This window comes from Rattus rattus, chromosome 12, assembly GCF_011064425.1.
Source record: "Rattus rattus isolate New Zealand chromosome 12, Rrattus_CSIRO_v1, whole genome shotgun sequence".
NCBI classification, from domain to species: Eukaryota; Metazoa; Chordata; class Mammalia; order Rodentia; family Muridae; genus Rattus; species Rattus rattus.
This window is the reverse complement of record NC_046165.1, coordinates 54624896-54640280: the sequence shown is the minus strand read 5'-3', so window position 1 is coordinate 54640280 and position 15385 is coordinate 54624896. Positions and strand designations below refer to the sequence as shown.

At 50.3% G+C, this 15385-nt stretch overlaps 2 protein-coding genes across 2 annotated transcripts in view; one reads left to right on the top strand and one right to left on the bottom strand.

The window, feature by feature from the left end:
• Loxl2 (lysyl oxidase like 2) overlaps positions 1–3837 on the top strand; it is an 83195-nt gene extending 79358 nt beyond the window's left edge. The window contains exons 12-14 of the mRNA XM_032918383.1: positions 775–911; positions 2879–2990; positions 3598–3837. Of these exons, the coding sequence (XP_032774274.1) occupies positions 775–911; positions 2879–2990; positions 3598–3677 (329 nt within the window). The 3' untranslated portion in view covers positions 3678–3837. The remainder of the gene's footprint in view (positions 1–774; positions 912–2878; positions 2991–3597) is intronic.
• A 3646-nt stretch (positions 3838–7483) lies between these two features.
• Positions 7484–15022, bottom strand: R3hcc1 (R3H domain and coiled-coil containing 1). The gene is made up of 8 exons (XM_032917375.1): positions 14855–15022; positions 14403–14530; positions 13901–14038; positions 12419–13157; positions 11500–11672; positions 9866–9936; positions 8555–8650; positions 7484–7780 (listed from the first exon to the last, which is right to left on the bottom strand). The coding sequence occupies exons 1-8, from the start codon at positions 15020–15022 to the stop codon at positions 7647–7649; spliced, it is 1647 nt and encodes a 548-aa protein (XP_032773266.1). The 3' UTR covers positions 7484–7646.
• Positions 15023–15385: the final 363 nt, after the last annotated feature.

Genomic DNA, 15385 nt, shown 5'->3' with positions numbered 1-15385 from the left:
ATCCAACTTCTCTCCCTGACCCCCCTGCACACACCATTCTCTGGTAGGTCATCAGACCTTACCATAGTTGCCTAGCTTGCCACTCTGACACACCAAGGGACAGACATTTGTCCTCTAACTATCACCCACATGAGGTTCTAGATGCTGGCATGGGCCCATAAAATCATATAAGCAAAGAGGTTTTGAAGCCTACTATGTGCAGGCAGTCTATGAGGGACAAGGAAGGCAGATCAGATATGAGCCTGTAGTCCAATTGCCAATGGTCTAGAGAAGAAAGATGAGGTGACCTCATGTTAAGATAAACCATGGAGGGATGGCTCAGTGGTTAAGAGCAGTGACCACTCTTCCAGAGGTCCTGAGTTCAATTCCCAGCAACCATATGGTAGCTCACAACCATCTGTAATGATCCGATACCCTCTTCCGGTGTGTCTGAAGACAGCTACTACATATATATCTCACAAATCTTTAAGAAAGATAAATGGTAAACACAGATCACCACAACACTCATACCTACTGCAGACTAAGGATTTCACAGAAATGCCAGCATAGTCCAGATCGGTCAGGGAACGCTTTGTGGAGGAAAGGACCTTGAGCCAGACTTGGAGGGGATGCTAGCATATAGATAGGGAATTTGCGAGAGGGTTCTGCTGAAATGAGAAGGTATCAGAAACCCACATGAGATGGCTGGGGTAGATCAGGGTGGGAGGCTTGGTGATTCGAAGAGGAGGTGGGGACTGTAGTTGTGTGATGATGTTCTTCTCTGCTCACCTACAGACATTCAGAAGAGTTACGAGTGTGCCAACTTCGGAGAACAAGGCATCACCATGGGCTGCTGGGACATGTACCGTCATGACATTGACTGCCAGTGGATAGACATCACCGATGTGCCCCCTGGAGACTACCTGTTTCAGGTGAGGTGGGCAGAACACAGGGCTGCTGGGAGGAGGAGAAGCAGCTTCCCCAGCCTCCTTCCTGTGGATGTCCAGAAATAAGACTCATGAGGCCAGTCAGGGTGCCACACTCAGAGGCCATCATATCTGTCAAGCAATGTTCATGATGCATGTGGGCTTGAGGGACACTGAGTCTACAGGGCATGCTGAGAACTCATGGTGCCACCCAAGATATAGAAACAGTTATATATAACTCAGTTAACCTCATGAGCCTGAAATCAAAATGTATCAGTGAGCTGACTTAGACTGAGTTAGTCAGCAGTTGGTTCTGTATACTCTGAGGCGACCCACGTCTCCAGCTTCCTCTTCAGCCACCATCCTGATTTCCTCTAGTCTTCCTACTGTTCTGTTGAGACTAAAAGCAGTTGTGTCATCCTGGGGCGGTATGATTTTCCTTCCTCTAGAGGATCTGCAAAAGGATCATTCTCCACACGTGTAAATGACTCTGTAAAGCTAGAAAGTCAAACTAAGGACAACCTGGCCAGGAGACTATTTTGTGAGACCTTCCTGTAGACAGTGGTGGCCATGTGGCAGGGGAGATGCACTGTATCCCAGTGTCCTCCTGGCACATGGCTGCATTCCTGCCTACAGAGGACTCATTTCCACATAGCCTCACACGTCGCGCTTCCCGCTTGCCCTGTTGGATGGCAAAGTGTGTGACTAGAATTGGGTCATTCTGCCTTGAATCCATTCCTAGTGGGGCATTCAGCCAGCCCATGGTCTAGCCCACAGTCTCTGCTGCTAGACACTCCCCTGAAGAGCCAACACCTGCAAAGAAGTAACCACAGGGTGCTTTGAAAGGTTGATTAGGCATCATCAGCTGGAAAAGTAGATAGCCAAGCACTTTCCAACCACAAGTCAAGCCCAGAGCCACAGCTGGCCCAGGAGCAGAGCTCTCTTATTTAACAAGTGGACATCCGTGGCCATGGACATGTAGACAGTGCTTGGTAGCTCATGTTGACAACTTGCTGTCCCTAGGCAGGTAAATGTGTATCTTCATATCTGCTAGAAGTGCTTAAAGGTCTCTGATAGCCCAGGCTGGACTTTGCTCAGGCAACACATTGACTCCTTGGCTCTCCTAGTGAGGAGACACTGTTGATATATTCATGTTACAGCCAGGCAAATGCAGACCACAAGTCTCTATGTGGTGTTCTTGTCCCCTACGCTGTTTAATCATCAATGGATGGACCTACACTTGTGCTCACGCTTCTAATGACACAGAGCTATGGATGCCTAGACTATGAGTCAACAGGACACAAGAGCTAGCCTCTGTGACAGACTTGTGTAAGGCTTGGAAGAGGACTCCAGAAGGGAAGAAGTAGCCAGCGGTATACAGACAGGAATGGATGGGCAGACAGGTTTCTGGTGGTCCTTGCTTCATCCCTCCAGCTTCAGAGACTTGGATCCATTTCCTTCATATGCTCCTGAGCTTTGGAATCTTGGGTCTGAGTGCAGAGAGGACCGTGAAAATCACACAGCTCACCCCAGCCCTTGCTCCTGCCTTGGCCACGCCCACCCCAAGACCCTGATGTGAGCACAGGTTGTAATCTGATGCACTCATGCACATCCTTCAGGGATGCTAGAATAGACAGGAAGCTGCCTGGACCTCAGTGTGGGAGATACTGTTTACCTCATGTTGAGTGGGTGGAGCTGAGGTACAACTAAGATTTAGGGAGAAGAGAGATCAGGGAAAAATAAGGTCACCCTAGAGAGAGACATTTAACAGTTTGTCTGGACAGACAGTGCCACATGGCACATGCCCTGGGCAAGCTGTGGTTAGCAAGCCAGGCACAGGCTTTTCATTGTGGTCCCTACTCCAGGATAGAGCATCAGACCCAGCCAAACTCTTAGGGACACCCAGCCTCTGCCCTGGAGTGGAGGGCAGCCAGAAAGGCAGTTGCAGCATTCTCTGTCTTGATCCTCTCCAGGTTGTCATTAACCCCAACTATGAGGTGCCAGAATCAGATTTCTCTAACAACATCATGAAGTGCAGGAGCCGCTATGATGGCTACCGCATCTGGATGTACAATTGTCACGTAGGTAAGTTCCCTCGGTGGCCCCACCCTCCTTAAGAGGCTAGGACACAGAACACAGCTGCCCTACTTTCTCTGGGGCCAGAGGCAGCTAATCTGGGAGAAGCTGGGAATGGAGCCAGCATCAAATTCCTAGTTCAGAAAGAAAACCAGAGATGCATGAAGGCCTGGGTGGGGATCGGGTGTTCACAGCCAGTCCTGGCCAAACAGAGAGGGTGGTGCAGGACTGGTTGACCTAGCAAGAGCAGACCCCAGGTCTATATAAGGGCTGGAGCTAAGGACACCAACCCATCACTCATGTGACAACTATGTGGACATCAGCAGTTCCTGAGCTCTGAGTGTTGGGTTTTGCTGTGAACGACTCTCCTGCCTCATCAACAAGGAAGTTTTTCCTTGGACAACAAGGAGGAAAGCAGATTTTGTCCCTGTTGGCACATGACAGGCCTCATCCCTGGTGGCAGGGAAAATTGAAGGCACTGTACCTATTTAAGTGCCCTCTGAACTTGGCAAGGTACCTGCTGAGTGTCTGGCTCCAGCACTCACTAGTACCACACTGAGAGGGGGCCACGGCTGAGAATGTACTGAATTCTGTCTCCTTGACCCCTGCTTTCCAGGTGGAGCCTTCAGTGAGGAGACAGAACAGAAGTTCGAACACTTCAGTGGACTCCTAAATAATCAGCTCTCCGTGCAGTAAAGAAGACTCTGGGCCAGGCATGATGGCTCTTGCCTGTAATCCCCGCACTCAGGCAGGAGGATTGCCACAAGATTTTCACTCTGGACACTAGACCAAGCTTCAGTCTCAAAAGAAGGAAAAGAAAAGAAGGAAGGAAGGAAGGAAGGAAGGAAGGAAGGAAGGAAGGAAGGAAGGAAGGAAGGAAGGAAGGAAGGAAGGAAAAGGAAAGAAAAATGACTTATGACTTAATGGTCACTTACTGACCCCTGGTGGAAATACCGATTGCCACCTCCTTGCTAGCCAGATCCAGCTAAGAAGAAAGGTGCTCATTCATTCCCTTAGGGGCAGGGCTCTGGCACATAGCTATCCAAACTTGATGACAAGCTTTGAGCAGCTTACCCTATCCAAGCTTTGGCATATCCTAAGTGTGACATCACCATGCTCTGCATAGATGGGCCATTTTTTTCTGGGAACACGGCAGGTATGAACTCAACAACTGCAGAGGTGATCAAGCTGAATTCCATTCTTCCCCTTCTTAGGTCATTTCTGGAAAACTTGAATATCGAGACCTCTGTACTAAAGTGTGTTGTTTTTTTTTTTTTTTTTCTTCTCATCATACAAACTGTTTGGCAGAATCAACTTGAGTAGGGAAGGCTTTATGTGAGCTTGTGGTTTGAGGAACCAATCCGTAGTGGCAAAGAAGGCATTGTGGCAGGAGCATGAGGTGTCTGGTTCTGAAACTCACTGTATAGCTGAGGATGGCCTGGACCCTCTGAGCCTCCTGCTTCCATCTCCAGCGTGCTGGGGATCAAACCCAGGACTTCACACATGTAAGGCAATGTGCTCTATATCAGTTGTAGCTGCTTTCTGAGCACTCACCTTTCTCGGCTGCTTTAAACGTGTACACGTTCTTTGCCTTAGCCATCTGCACATTCTCCTGTATATCTCTGTTCCACTTGCTCAGTTTTACTGTGGGCCTGAGTAAGAGCAATGAACAGAAGCACAGCATGCCCGAATGCTATCCTGTCTTAAAACGTCCTACGCCAAGCAAATTAGTTCATCACTCTTGAGTTAAGACTCACTCAGAACACAGGCAGGATGCAGCTGACTTCTAGCTCAGTTCCAGATAGACAGATAGTCCTTGATTTCCACTAAAACCTCAGGTACCAGGCCTCCACTGTCCCACATTCCTCTTGGCATTCTGGTCTTCCGAACTCCCACCAGAATAACCCGTTCAGCTCTGTTCTCGGTGACCACACTTCTCACCTCAGAGATTAGTGACAATGATCAGTCACAGTTCTAATCTTCTGTATTATACTTGACAAAAGTGGCTTAAGGGAAGGCTACTTTTGGCTTACAGTTCAAAAGTCCAGTCCATCACAGTGGGAAAGGCATGGTGGCGGGGGCGGCTGGTCATGTTACATCCACAGTCAGGAAGCGGGATGAGTGCGGGTGCTCAGTTGTTTTTACCTTTATATTCAGCCTACAACCCCAGCCCGTGGAATGGTGCTACTGGTGTCTAGGGTGGGCCTTCCCTCTTCCCTGTTAAACCTCTTCTGGAGGCACCCCCAAAGACCCACCCAGGGGTGTTTCCATAGTGGTTCTAAATGCCATCTGGGTGATAATCAAGGTTATCTATAACAACCTCTTCCAGTTAAAGCAAGTCTGTATTCTATGCAATTATAGCCACAACTTAAAGTACAACAGCAAGGCCTATATCCCAAGGCTCCAAGGGATGACTGCAGACTTGGATGGTTCTGAGACAGGATAGGAAGAAACATCATGGGGGGACATGCAGGGGGCCCTTCACCTCAGAGTCTGGTTGAAGCTTTTGCCAGCTGAGAATCCCAACACAGATAACATTGTGAATGGTGCTAATATTCATTTTGTATATTTATATACAATTATAGATATACAAGTATAGATTATTTCAAGTAAGAATGTTAAAGCAGCAAGGAGTTATGCTTAAGGCCAAAATATAAATGCCCTTTTTCCTTTCCTGGCTGTAAACATACAGTTTCCTACAACTTTGCCAGAAAACTCATTTACAGTCAAAGGCATATCTCAAGACTCCTATGCTACACTTATGACCCATGGTTTCATTTTATCAGGGCACAGTCCTATCCAAGGCACCTCTGGAGCCACCTTTTACTCTTACTATCAAAAAGGGGAAGAGATTAGGGGTGGGACTTAGAAACCAATCAAGGAATACCAAAGGCTTCAGAACTCCTGTGTACAACTAATTGTTAAGACATTTAAGGACTGTTTTCCTTTGAGAAGCCCACACCTCAGCTCTCAGGTGTGCCTTACTCTTTCCCTGAGCACCTCTTACCCCTGTAACTTAAATTTATATTTAAAATATTTTAAATAAACATTTAACTCTGCTTCATTCTGGCTCATCTCGAATTTCTTCGCAGCAAAATCAAAAAGGATCCAGAGGTTCCTAAGGGGGAAGGGGACTTCAGGCTGCTGTCAATGGCGTTGCACTGTCTCCTGCTGCACCGCTAATAATGGGTCCAACTGGTGTTACCCTTCTTGTTGCTGCAACCACATATCCAACAGGAGAAACTTAGGGGAGAAAGGATTTAGGCACATGGTTTGAAGGCAGGAACAATTTGAAGCTATGGCCAAAGTAGTGGGGAACTGCTTGCTCAAATCTCAATGGACCAAGAGAGAAATGCTGACATCCATGTGACTTCCCCCCTTCCAGTCAGTGTAGGACCCCAACCAGCAGGATGGTGCTCTTTACATTCAGGGTGGGTCTTCCCTCCTCAGTGGGAAATGTGTCTCCCACCAGATCCTAAATCCAGTTAACTTGATGACAAAAGTTAGCCATCCCACAACTCCACTGAATAATAGCATTTTTGTTTATACCTATGTAACTAGTGTTCAAGTGTTTTGTTATTATGACAAACATCCTGGAGAAAATACAAGGAGGAAAGTACTCTTGTGGGCTCCTGGTTTAGTCCACTGTCAGCTGGCTCCTATGGTACTGGGAAGAGACAATGTCGACCATAAGTTATCTACTCGGCAGGGCTATCAACTGTGTCTATGCTAATACATAGAAGTATTTGTTCCTGATACATCCTAAGTTTCATTTGGACTACTACCCCTGGGCCCAGAGCTTCCAAATCTATTAGTGTAGTACATATTAGTTTGAAATAGGAATGGTCCCAGTGTCTTCCAAAGTTCCCTATGACCTGAAGGGCTGCACCAACACAAGCTGCAGCCCAGAGAAGCAATCTGAGAGACCTGAACAGCAGCAGAGGTCAGCTGTGGCCCTTCTTCAACAGTTGTTCTTTACTGAAACCTGGGTAAGGACACAGTGTGTCAGAACCAGGCAAGACAGCTAGTCACAGGGCAACTTCCCTAAGGAACAAGGTGCACACTAACAGAATGGGGCTCCAGCACTCCCTGGGTTCTCCTGTGTTAAAAGTGTGCTGGCCCTGGCAAACCTGAGATTGACAACGACCCCCAAACTTCAGAGTGGGCCATTGTGCCTCCAATGCTACACTCAAGACTCAAGTAAGGCGAGTACTGTCTGGTTCTATGCTTAGCAGTCACTCAAGACTCACCTCACAGCTTCATTCATGCTTACTTTTCAAGGCTCCCTTAAATAATATCCAAGCACTCCCACATGCCCCACTTCCATACAATGAGGGAGACTGAACAGGTGGCATGGAGCAAGTAGTACCTACTCCCCAAACAGGGCCACCTGTGCACAAATGTCCCTGAAGATGGGATTCTCCAGGTTCAGCAACCAGACCCACAGTAAGGGATGGGACAGCACCCCCTAGTGTCCCTAAAGGCCACACTTGGAAACAATCAATACACCAACTTTAAATTTTTATTTCTCAATTTCTGGGAGCAGACCAACTAAAGCCTGCTGTGCCCCATAGCAGCTCCAGTGAGAGCAAGGGGCTGCCCTGGTATCCGTAAAGGCGTGTGGTGTTGGGGCCCAGTCTAGTTCAGACAGCTGGGCCCGGGACCTCAAGATGGCAGAAGACTTGGGGGAGTAGGCAGCTCTTTCTTTTTGTTTTGTTGGAGCCCCAAGGCCCGGGCCACCAGCCTGCGGGCCACTGCTGAGTCTGTCTGCGGCCTCTCCTTTGCTAGTCGCAGGAACTCTGAAAGGAAGACACAGTGGGTAGGATGTAGATTCAAAGCTAGGGTGAGCCCGTGTGTAATAGTATGCCACAGAGGCTGGGGCCCACTTGTGCCCACAGCAGCCAGATACTTGTGAGAGGGACCCAGGACGACTCCAGGTCTATCTTTCTGCCTCCCTGTGAGACCTTACACAAACCTACCCCTCCTGTCACCCTGGCTTATATGTGCAGTGGGGGTGAAGTGCTCCTCAAGACCCTGAGAGGAAACACTTGGGATGAGACACCTGATCATTGGACATCAAGAAGTCTAAGACACGGCCCATTTGCAGTGACATGGGTGGCACTGGAAGGCCTCCCCTGGGCCCACTCTGCGGGTTTCATCTTTGCTATCATGAAAACTGACCTCTCAGAGCCCTCACTGTGCTTTCTGGAAGAGGAAAGGGAAGGGGCTAACATTTGGCTTCTAGCTCCTGTAACAAGTGACTCACTGGAGGTTAAATAAGTCTGCAACAGAACCAAGGTCCCATCTTTGGCTGATCTAGGCCCAAGTACTTCTGACCCTTACAGAGTAGTCTCCATGGCCCTTTAGAAGGAAAGCTGGGCTTTTCCCAGATCAATGATCAGGAAGGTAACATAGGTGGTAGCTAACCCTGGGCCCTGTCCAGGCTTAGGGGAAGCTGAGCCCCACTAGCTGCTGTGGCCCAGGCTCTTGAAGAGCAGAGGGTTGAAGAAGGGAAACAAACCAAACGCATAAGCACAGGCAGCCTCCCTGCAAGGGGACAGGCTTTGCCTTACTTGGCCTCTGCAAGGCTTTCAGCTTCGACTGCTTGGTCCCCTGTGTGAGTGGCCGGATCTTGAGCACGGAGAAATCCTTGGCCAGTGCCTCAAGAGCTAGAGAAAGGAGGCAAGTGCTGGGATGATTCTTGTGCAAGGCGAAACCCTCAGGGGTCTGGAGCACTTGTATCACCAAACTGCCACAGCCAATTTACACACCCAGTCCCAGATGCTCTGCCTCTGATCTAGTTCAGTAAAGCTCAAAGTCTCTCCTCCTGCTCCGATCCCTACAGAACAGTGTGGGGCTGGGAAGGATGCTGCCATCTGTGCTGTTAGATGCTGCTCCAGCCCAGTGTGCAGATTCTCAGAGCAGGAGGGGCAGGTTCTGCCTTCAAAAGCCAGAGCTTAAACCAGACTCCCTTACCCACTAGGAACACCAGTACTCCCTGCAACACCCATATTGGGCCAAAATGCTCCTGGCATGAGAATCCAGCAGATATGTTATATGCACAAGGAAACTGAGGTCAGGGCATGACTCCCTCTTACTATTCTGTTCCCAGAAGGTCCAGGAGGCAGCCAATGCTACCCTGGCCAGAGCATAGAGCTTATCCTTCTATGGTCCTCAGTGGTGGCTTCACCTTTTTATACTCTACTCACCCTTCCAGGGGCTCCCTCCCTACCACTCCCTCTGCTCCTCCCCACCTCCAACTTTTGACTTTCTAAGGACTAGGCCAAACCCAAGTAGGGTGCTATGTGGTCCAAGAGGGGAGGGTCTTATTGATAACTATTCCTACAGTGACAGTGGAATGGCAGAGACAGCATGGGATAGTGGCTGGAGGGGACGAGGAGTACTGGAGTCAAAGTGAGAAGGCTTCCACAGTGAGAGGTCTGTAATCCAATATAGACTCCGGCATTCTGGGAACCTCGAACTTCTGTCCGAGAGGGGATGATGGCCCTACACGTGAGGGTGAAGTGAAAACTGTACAAGACAGTACCTGCCTGAGCTGTGACAAACACCCATGACCCTGAGCACCAGACGCTCACACCAGTGTCAGTTTAGGGAAGGACCCATGGTTCGGCCTATGCCACCTGTTAAGTAAATGTCACTGATCCTACTGCCTCTGCACTGAAGGCACTGTTACAAAGAGAAAAGGCTGAAGACTTCCTGAGCTTCCCAGGCCAGAGTCTCAGGATCCAGATTGTGTTTCAGGTTGTCTGAGAGCCAAGCCCATGGGCTCAAGGCAGCCCACATCTGGACATGGGTGGCCCTCCACCCAGGGACCCAGCACCTCTGCCAGAGAAGGAGCAGAGGCCAACAGGAAGCCTCCTTACCTGAGGCAGGGCAGGGAAAGATGCCGATAGCATGAGTGTCATCCACCCACTGGATCTTGAACCCCTTCTCTCTGTGTGGGGAGAGGACACAGTCAATCACAAAAGCCAGTGCTCAAGACTCTTCCCCCTGGATCCTACAGAGTAGGTCATGGATCCTTTAGGTGAGGTTCCATCCAACTTGAACCCCAAGACAAAGCTCTGGCCTCTGTTAAAGAGAGGACCATGTGCCAGAGCATTAGGTCTGCTTCAGAACAACCAATGTCACCCTGTAATCGGGTAAGGTGGGTCACCAGTCAGCATCTAGGAAAGAAGGAGCCAATACTGGAAGGCTCACTTAGGGAAAGGGTGAAAAGGGTTCACCAGATTCTGCCATAGTTAGGCTGGGCATGGGCTCTGAAAGGCATATGTAGTAGGAGAGGAGATGGACCCAAACAAACACGAGGGGGCATGGCTCTGGTTGGCTCCTCCCTGTTGTTCAAGATAGTACCATAGACTCTATGCCTGGAAGAAGCTAGAGGCAGTTTGGACTCGCCCACCTCTGCTAGTGGCACTGCCCTCTGTGGCCATACAGTTAGAAACAGAGTTGAAGGCTAGAGAGATGGCTCAGTGGTTAAGGGCACTGCCTGTTCTTCCAGAGGTCCTGAGTTCAATTCCCAGCAACCATATGGTAGCTCACAACCATCTGTAATGAGATCTGATACCCTCTTCTGGTGTGTCTGAAGATAACTGCAGTGTACTTATATAGAAAAAAATAAATCTTTTTAAAAATGTAAGAAAAAAAAAAGAAGGAAACAGTTGAAAAAGTGCCACCCCCTCAGCTGTCCTTCAGCGTAGGTGCAGGAGACAACGATCAGTAGGAAGCACGGTGATAGGGGAAGGGCAGGGAGAACATGACTTTCCTTTTTTTTTTTTTAATTGGATTTATTTTATTCTCTGAGTGTTTTGCCTCCTGCATGTGTAAACATGCACCACATGAGTGCCTGTGCCCATGGGTCTCCTAGAACTAGAGTTACCAATGATTTCCAATCACTGTGTGGGTGCTAGAACCCAAGCCCGGCAGCTACAAGAACAGCAAGTGCTCTTAACCTCTGAGCCACCTCACCAGGCCCAGAAAGGGGCTTCAAAGAGTCCACACAGGTAAAGCAGTGACAATGGAAAAAGAAAAAAAATTCAAACTAGAATACAGAAGAAATGGCAGAAGACTGGATCCATGGGAATTCGGGCAAGTCAGAAGATCCGGTCTCTGGGTGTAGCCCTCCATTCTATGTCAGACCTGCTCAAGCCAGCTGACCCATAAATAGACCCACCAAGACAACACTCGGGCTACTGCAGACCCAGTGCCCCGATGGCTGGTGAATGGACAGCTGTGACCGAAGGCTGACGGAAGGCCTGCTAGTCCCAGCAGGGGTTTGCACATGCAGAACTTGGTCCAGGTCTAGTGCTTGTGAGCGTGTCAGCAGTGCTCAAACACCAACCCTTCCCTTCCCTCAGTCAGAGCTATCGGGCGGACCTGCGCCTGAGTGAGAAGCTCAGACATCACAGCCTTTTTTCTGAGGCAGGCAATTCACCCCTAACAGGAAAGGGCCATGCCAGTTTCTCCCAGTCTGCCCCGCTCCCTAACCTTTAATACTCACTGGAACTCAGAGAAAGTGGCCAACAGGTCCTCAGTCTTGAGTGTTGGCTTAAAGTCGTAGATCTCCACCAGGTGGGTCAGGTCCCTCTCCCCGGGTAGCTCTTCTGTGAAGGCGGATGTGTCCAGGTGGATCTTCTCTATTTCAATCTCCTTTTCCGTTAGGTTGGCTGTGATCTGGGAGCGAACAGACCTTTTGACAAGGGAGCGCTCTGCCACACGGGGCCCCCGCCTATGCTTTCCAAAATGACAGTTCTGGGGGAAAGTGTGCTTAGTAGGAATCTGGGTATGGCAGATTATAGGTGTTTTAGGGGAGCGTGTTTGGTTTTAGGGAGTCCCACTGGATGACTGACAACTGCGTCCAGCGTGTTTCACCTAATCTTGAAAAGTGCACGTATACTCCCTTCAGAGGGAAACATGGAGGGGCAGAGAGTAAGGCAGTTTGCTCAAAACTGCATATCTTCAGTTACCTTACTAAAAAATGTAATATTCTCATAGACTATATATCAAACAGCAAACAAAGATGCCCACCCTCCCAACTGATCCAAAGTCCACCTAAGGGGCAGGCACATTGGAATTGCATTCCAAGAAATGCAGTTCTGGAGGCAAAGCGCCAAGCAGGAGGCTGGTTTTCTCCAACAGAGAAAAGCACCCGCGCAGACTCTCTTCCCACTATCTTGCGATGCGTATACTACCTTTAAGCTTAAACAGACTTTAAGCTTAGGAATAAGCATCTCCTAAAAGGTTGGACTGGAACCCAAATGCCCAACACCCAGGCCTGAGCCGTTCTACACATCCCATTAACACACATCCCCCCCACCCCCCCCCCCATCACCTCCACCCCAAGATACTTCTCCCTGACACACGAGGCCACACCCACCTCACCTCCGCCCTCCCTTTTCCAGGCTCAAGAGCCTCATCACCTCCTGCAGCAGCTCACTGAAATGGTCCAGATCAGCATCGTCCTTGTCGTCTTCCTCCCCATCCGCCTTGTCTTCGTCTTCATCCATCTTCTCTTCCTCTGCATCCACCTTCCCATTCTGCACATCTGTCTTCCCTTCCTCTTCACCTACCCTCTCTTTCTGCCTGCCTATGTCCTCTTCCTTCTCATCCACCTTCTCCTTCTCCTCTCCCTCTACCTTCTCCTCTTGGTTCACCAGGCTCTGCATCCCTTGACTCCTGTTTTCCTCCTCCACGGCCAGTTGCGGGCTGGACCCCTGCTGCATGGCTGCCTCCGCCCCTTGTTCCTTCTCAGGATCCTCAGAGGGCTCAGCATCACCCAGCTCCAGCTGTGGCTCATTTGCATAGCCTGGATCTGGGCGCTCAAGGAGCTCTGTTTCTTGAGTCACCAACATGGGAACTCCCTGATCAGCGTCAGCTTCCACAGCACCGGCCTCTCTAGGCTCTTCTGAAACTCCACCAGCTGGGTCCTCTCCCTTGAGGCTGGGGATGGAGGGTGCCACCGGTTCATCTTGCCTGCGTAGCACCCGGGGCACATACAGAGGCTGATCCGGCTTCCGTCCACGATGCCATCGGCCAGCTGGAGCACCTCGGGGACCAGCAGCTGCACCCTGATGTGAGGTATACCGAGGACCACGGTACTTGCTGGGATGGGAGGCAGGAGGGCGGCAGGGACCAGAGGGGCCATCTGAATTGGGTACTCTGGAGTGGGAACAAAAGTTTCGGAGGACATTTGGGTCTACAGCAAAATGGCCTACTAGGGCTACCTACCATTCAGGCATGATACTGTCAAGTCAGCATTCAGCAAAAGTCACAACCAAAATGACCCTCAAAGCAATCTCTTAAAAAGGCACAGCGGCAAAGGCAAACGCCATCCCTGACACACCCAAAGGGTCCCTCTCAAATACTACGATCTTCGGTGCTGAATCTTCGGTTACAGAATAAACAAGGATAGTATTTTATCTGGGAGCTGTTGTTAGAATCAGTCACAATGATAAGATACTCATCCTGTGAGATGCACAAGGCAATAGAGATGGCTACAAGCTGACGCGTTTGTCTCCTGTACCGAGGTCTCTCTCTCTGGAGAACGTGCTTACAAAGGAGAGAGAAGTACAGACCCAACCTTGCTAACCCGACTGCTGTGTTCATTCTCTCTCCTTTGGCCCGACATGAACAGCTGAGTTAGCCAAGTCAGCTTCATACTTGATAAAGCAAAAGGCAACTGTGACTTCACACAACTGGAGGTTCCAGGCCCTGGCTCCTACCAAGCTCTACCCTCCGTGGCTAGCCAGCTAGCCCAATCATCATCACCATCATCACCATCACCATCATCACCACCACCACCACCACCATCATCATCATCATCATCATGACACACAGGCACGCATGCATGCACGCACGCAAGCAACTGCTGAGGACTCTCCAAAGCAGTAGGACAAACACACCTGATGTCCAGGTGACAGATGACTGTCCTCCTCTTCCAGCCCTCCCCAACAGAGAAGCTGCTCAAGAGATCAAAATTCTCTGCTGTTCTGTGGATCAGGTACCGCAAGCGGCTGGAGACTGGGGGGAAAAGTAGGACCCTGGGAAGGGACCAAATGGCATATTAAGCTGAGGCTGCAGGTCCACCCCACACTGATTCCCACCCAGGCCGCTCCCAGGTTTATGGTGGCTTAACACCAGGTTCACTGTGCCCAAGCAGGTCCCTGCCTAATTGCAAAGTAAATCATCCCACGGAGCTTAGTTCCCATCATCTAGAAGAGTGTGGGTACTTCTGCCTGGCTGGGATGATGCTCCAATACAAAAGAAAGGTGTGGCTGGACAAGGCAGCAGAGGCTAAAGGCAGGGCCTTGCCAGTGGACCAGCCAGTTACCTGGGCACAGAATCTGGGGGAGGGGCAAACCCTGCACTTTCTGGCATTAAAAGCCGCTCCCTCGTTCCCCATACTTGGACAGCTGCTTCTGCAGCAGGAAACGATCGAGCTCCTCCTGGACCCGGTGGACAAAGTCATTTTCGGCCGAGGAGAGGAAGACACCGTCCAAGCAGAGAAGGGCCAGGGTGACAGATGGCAGAGCCTGTAGGGGCGGGGGACAGGGAGGGGGTCAGAATATGGACCCAGAGGTCGCCCACAGCCCCAAATGTCCCTGAGGCAAGGACTTTGGAGACTTTCGCAACCCTGGCCACTGTGGAGCGGAATGGGAGGCGCGTGAGTGTGGAGCCGAGTGCGCTCACGTCCAGGACCAGGCTGGATCCCCTGCTCCCAGCACTGCCTCATCTCTCCGCGTGCTACCTTAGCTTTTCAGTTCTTAGGCGCAGCCCGCTGAAACCGCCCCACAACACTCAGCCGTCCTTCCCATCCGCGATCCCAGGCGGAAACCCGTGACACCCTCAACACTCACCGCGGCAGCCCAGAAAGTTGCCGCCGCGCTCGGGGTCCCCAAGAGCCTGAGCGTCCCCTTCTTCCCAGCGGAATCAGCGCCATCGTGCGGCCGGGAGGATATAACGCACGAGCCGCAGAGGGGCGTGTTCTTGTCTTGTAAAGAGCTGGGGCAGGGCCCCAAAAGCATAGGGCTTCTCCCACAAAGAAGCAACTAAGAGATTATTCTAGGAAAAATGGAGCCCCCCCCACAAAAAAGGTGATATGACTTGCCTAGAGTTACACCAGTCAAAAGTGGTTCTGGGTGGCCCCATCCTCTTCACAAAATTTTAACCCAAAATTGTTCCTTTCTAAAGAAAATACAGGAACAAAGAGTGGACCAGAGACTGAAGGAGAGACCATCCAGAGACTGCCCCACCTGAGGATCCATCCCATATGCAGTCATCAAACCCAGACACTTGCTGATGCCAAGAAGTGCTTGCTGGCAGGAACCTGATAGGGATGTCTCCTCAGAGGCTCTGCCAGAGCCTTACTGATACAGATGAGGATGCTT